The sequence below is a fragment of the Entelurus aequoreus genome, linkage group LG27 (assembly GCF_033978785.1).
Source record: "Entelurus aequoreus isolate RoL-2023_Sb linkage group LG27, RoL_Eaeq_v1.1, whole genome shotgun sequence".
NCBI lineage: Eukaryota > Metazoa > Chordata > Actinopteri > Syngnathiformes > Syngnathidae > Entelurus > Entelurus aequoreus.
In genome coordinates, this window is record NC_084757.1 from 18,571,421 (window position 1) to 18,577,420 (window position 6,000).

The 6,000-nt window shown below is 35.3% G+C and overlaps 1 protein-coding gene across 1 annotated transcript in view; it reads left to right on the plus strand.

The window, feature by feature from the left end:
* The window catches only part of LOC133644101 (protein strawberry notch homolog 2-like), a 150,594-nt gene that overhangs the window by 138,474 nt on the left and 6,120 nt on the right, over positions 1-6,000 (plus strand). The window contains exons 5-6 of the mRNA XM_062038423.1: positions 46-228; positions 1,450-1,536. Of these exons, the coding sequence (XP_061894407.1) occupies positions 46-228; positions 1,450-1,536 (270 nt within the window). The remainder of the gene's footprint in view (positions 1-45; positions 229-1,449; positions 1,537-6,000) is intronic.

A 6,000-nucleotide genomic window follows, 5' to 3' on the forward strand; every position in this document is an offset into this window, starting at 1 on the left:
GTAGAAGGTGACACTTAAAGCTTCTTTTCTTCCTTTTGCCAACAGGATCTGACCTGCATTGATGACCTCTCCACAAACTCCCTGTTCTCCTCTCCGGCCGATTCATTGTCGGAGTATGCTGATGCACCGCCCTTCATCAACACAGACACCCTTGTCACAGTACCTACACTCTGGGACGTCAGCACTAGTACCACCGTCGCCAACACACCAGCACAGAGCCAGCTGGAGGTCAGTCAGTCATTTGTCGCCCGGACACATACATATACACATACATATGCAGTATGAGCATGATATATGTATATAACGTATGCTGTTGACCACACCTATCACTCTTCTTACTGTTGTTAAGTCTACACATGCATGAGTTCATTAGGGTAAGCAGGTGTCAGACTACAATGCAGGGCTCAGGTTGTTGTACAGATATTTACTTTATGCTGTATTGACTTGGATATAAATTTTCTTTCCAAGAAAAAAAGATGGGTTGTCTTATATTTTTTGGTTGAGAGATTTAAAACAGCAGACAACTTCTCCTCAAGCAAGTCAGAGCTTTTCTTCCTGTCACTCACACACACACTTAGCCGTGACACAGAGACAGGCTGGGGAAAAGGTGCTTGAAAGGTTGTTAGCAAGTGTGCAAACAACAGAGGAGGTAACAGCTAAGAAATATGATATCTGTTATGTTAGATTGCCATCTACCACTTAGTATTTCACTTATATTGATTTAAAAAAAACATTTAAGGTTATCATATGTTTGAGTTAATATGGTACAAAAAAATAGATTTGAACTAATTTCACGGGGATTATTTGCCCCTAAAACACAAATTATTTAAAATTAATGAATTATGTTTGCAACGTTTACACAGATGCCTCGAGGGCGCCAACTTTTCAATGTATTTTATGCAGTATATCTCGCCCTCTTACAGCTTCTCGTACGTAATTATGTCATTACGTAACACGTGTACGCGCATTAGCGTTGTTGGCTAACATTAGTAATTTGGATAGCTGGCATTAACTGTCATTGAATGTATCTGCTATCATAACAACATGACTGCAAATTCTTCGTTGCTTCTCTTGGACTGCGTTTTTATGCGTGCGACCAGGTGAGTGACAGCCAATCATATTATTTGTGCCGGTAAAAACTGTTATGACAAACTTTGTAATTGTGAAAAATATAGACAATTGTCAAACAAATGTGTTCTCACTATTGGTAACATAAGCTACCTGTTTTTTATACGTTTTGATTTGAAAAATTTTACTGTCAGGAAGTTGCAAAGAGCACCTTTAATATGTGTATCAAAATATATAATGTCCCTACCTTACACACACACATTTTTATGTACATTTTTGTTGCCGCTTGCCTGTCAAGACACATTTTTTTAAAGAACATAACTTTTTCTATGATTTTCCCATATATTTGAGTTTGTCTTTATTTTATGTTTTTGTTGACAGCTGAAAGGCTCCAGCAGGTTTCAGGGCTTGGCCAGTTTGGATGATATTACTGCTATAATCAGCACCCCACCTTTAGGAGGATTCCAGGTAGCCACACCAACCTGTCCAAACTGATTTTAACATTCAAACTAACTTTTTTCTAACTGTGCGCTTCTATGGGTGGTTGATGACAATAATGTGCAGTTTCATGTCCGACACCAAGTTGGTCGTACTGACGTACTGTACTTTGAAAGTAGTGGTTTTATTGAGCACAAAATATATCATTACCAGCAGTACCAGCTGCAGCTATCTATTTTTTTAGTAATTGAGTAATACATCATACTTGCCAACCCTCCCGTTTTTAGCGGGAGAATCCCGATATTCAGCGCCTCTCCCGACAACCTCCCGACAACCTCCCGACAGAGATTTTCTCCCGACAAACTCCCGGTATTCAGCCGGAGCTGGAGGCCACGCCCCAAAAAAAAAAGTCTGCTGCAGCTGCGATTGGAGTACCAATTACAAGTACTGGAGTACCAATTGCTTGCCAGGGAAGATCTTCCCCAGGAAGCAAAGATTGACCGGTTTTGGGCCATGCTAGGGAGAGATGGAAGATTCCACACTCTCGTGCATTTGATGAAAGCACTTTTGTGCGTGCCACACAGCAATGCATCATCAGAGAGGGTGTTCAGCATGGTTAGAAAAATAGTGACAGAAAATAGAAAGAGGATGGACAATTCAACCCTTAACAAAGCATTGTACTTTCAAGTACAACAATGAGTAGATGAGTGTTGTGTGTGTGTGCGTGTATATGTGTAAATAAATGAACACTAAAATTCAAGTATTTCTTTTATTTATATAATAAAATATATATATATATATATATATATATATATATATATATATATATATATATATATATATATATATATATATATATATATACATATATATATATATATATACATATATATATATATATATACATATATATATATATGTAACGGTGTAGAAACAGACGTTCATTATGCTTGATTAAATTATGAATGAAGTGTTGCAACAGCGCCTGTTGCTGGCGAGAAGTGGTATGTACTTTACCTGCGGGAAGTGCTCAGAACTGTGACGCCTTCCAATTGATAATCCCGTGACCCAAGTGGACTCACAGTCTCACAATTTGCACTGTTTTGCAGGACACTGTAATAAAAGAAATTCATAATCCACCTGGTGCCAGTGATATGTTGAAGCGACAGCAGTGTGGAGCTGCATTTTGCCACATACAGTTGTGGACCGTCACATATACAGTATATATATATATATATATATATATATATATATATATATATATATATATATATATATATATATATATATATATATATATATATACACTACCGTTCCAAAGTTTGGGGTCACCCAAACAATTTTGTGGAATAGCCTTCATTTCTAAGAACAAGAATAGACTGTCGAGTTTCAGATGAAAGTTCTCTTTTTCTGGCCATTTTGAGCGTTTAATTGACCCCACAAATGTGATGCTCCAGAAACTCAATCTGCTCAAAGGAAGGTCAGTTTTGTAGCTTCTGTAACGAGCTAAACTGTTTTCAGATGTGTGAACATGATTGCACAAGGGTTTTCTAATCATCAATTAGCCTTCTGAGCCAATGAGCAAACACATTGTACCATTAGAACACTGGAGTGATAGTTGCTGGAAATGGGCCTCCATACACCTATGTAGATATTGCACCAAAAACCAGACATTTGCAGCTAGAATAGTCATTTACCACATTAGCAATGTATAGAGTGTATTTCTTTAAAGTTAAGACTAGTTTAAAGTTATCTTCATTGAAAAGTACAGTGCTTTTCCTTCAAAAATCAGGACATTTCAATGTGACCCCAAACTTTTGTACGGTAGTGTATATATATATATATATATATATATATATATATATATATATATATATATATATATATATATATATATAGCTAGAATTCACTGAAAGTCAAGTATTTATATATATATATATATATATATATGTATATATATATATATATATATATATATATATATATATATATATATATATATATATATATATATATATATATATATATATGAAATACTTGAGTTGGTGAATTCTTGCTGTAAATATACTCTCCTCTTAACCACGCCCCCCCGCCCCAACCACGCCCCCCCCCCCCCCCCCCCCCCCCCACCCCTGACCAAGCCCCCCCACCTCCCGATATTGGAGGTCTCAAGGTTGGCAAGTATGACATACATATATATTAGGGCAGCACGGTGTACATGGGTTAGTTCATGTGCCTCACAATACGAAGGTCCTGGGTTCGATCCCCTGGCTCGGGGTCTTTCTTTGTGGAGTTTGCATGTTCTCCCCTTGACTGCATGGGTTCTCTCCAGGTACTCCGGCTTCCTCCCACTTCCAAAGACATGCACCTGGGGATAGGTTTATTGGCAACACTAAATTGGCCCTAGTGTGTGAATGTGAGTGTCAAAACAAACACTGTCATTAATTTTCATTTGTTTATGATAATGCAACCATTTTTTTAAATTAATCACATGCGTTAACGTGTTAAGGTTGACAGCTCTAATACACATAAAAAATAAAAATAAAATATATATATATATATATATATATATATATATATATATATATATATATATATATATATATATATATATATATATATATATATATATATACAGTATATTACATATGGTCATGGTCAAAAGTTTACATACACTTGTGAAGGACATAATGTCATGGTAAATGGGTTACACTTGTATAGCGCTTTTCTACCTTCAAGGTACTCAAAGCGCTTTGACACTATTTCCACATTCACCCATTCACACACACATTCACACACTGATGGCGGGACCTGCCATGCAAGGCCTTTAACCACGACCCATCAGGAGCAAGGGTGAAGTGTGAACGGACGTGACTAGGTTGGTAGAAGGTGGGGATCGAACCAGGAACCCTCAGGTTGCTGGCACGGCCACTCTTCCAACTACGCCACGCCGGCATGGCTGTCTTGAGTTTCCAGTAATTTCTACAACTGTTTGTCACAAAAAAACATTCATGAAGTTTGGTTCTTTTATGAATTTATTATGGGTCTACTGAAAATGTGACCAAATCTGCTGGGTCAAAAGTATACATACAGCAATGTTAATATTTGGTTACATGTCCCTTGGCAAGTTTCACTGCAATAAGGTGCTTTTGATAGCCATCCACAAGCTTCTGGTTGAATTTTTGACCACTCCTCTTGACAAAGTTGGTGCAGTTCAGCTAAATCTTTTTGGTTTTCTGACACGGACTTGTTTCTTCAGCATTGTCCACATGTTCTCAATGGGGATTAAGTCAGAACTTTGGGAAGGCCAGTCCCAAACCTTAATTCTAGCCTTATTTAGCCATTCCTGAATGAATGTTTTTTGTGACCAACAAGTATGTGCTCCAATCACTCTATCACAAAAAAATAAGAGTTGTAGAAATTATTGGAAACTCAAGACAGCCATGACATTATGTTCTTTACAAGTGTATGTACCGGTACACTTTTGACCGCGACTGTATATAATCTACAGTACAGGCCAAAAGTTTGGACACTTTATTTTCATGACTATTTACAATGTAGATTGTCACTGAATGCATCAAAACTATGAATGAACACATGTGGAGTTATGTACTTAACAAAAAAAGATGAAATAACTGAAAACATGTTTCATATTCTAGTTTCTTCAAAATAGCCACCCTTTCCTCTGATTTACTGCTTTGCACACTCTTGGCATTCTCTTGATGAGTTTCAAGCACACCTGTGAAGTGAAAACCATTTCAAGTGACTACCTCTTGAAGCTCATCAGTTATTTCACCTTTTTGTGTTAAGTACATAACTCCACATGTGTTCATTCATACTTTTGATACCTTCAGTGACAATCTACAATGTAAATAGTCATGAAAATAAAGAAAACGCATTGAATGAGAAGGTGTGTCCAATCTTTTAGCCTGTACTGTATGTATACATGTATGCATATGTATGTGTGTGTACTGTGTAAATATATATATATATATATATATATATATATATATATATATATATATATATATATATATATATATATATATATATATATATATATATATATATATATGTATATATATATATATATATACATGTATATATATATATATATATACATATATATATATATATATATATATATATATATATATATATATATATATATATATATATATATATATATATATATATATATATACCTGTGTATATTTATATATATTCATATGTAAACTTTGTCATTACCATAGTCAATGAAAGCATTGCTTTGTATTACATAATACCTGCATCTGCACAGACAGTCATAATTCAGAAGTACCGGTAATACTAGAACCACACCCCGAAAGATACATTTAAAAACAGAATACTGTATTATGAGAATACAATCAACAAAAATATACACTAAGTTTATTGAGAATGGAGAATCGTGTCAAGTTTTACTTTAGTAAAAGGGATCACAACTGATCCCATTCACTCTGACATCCACATTTT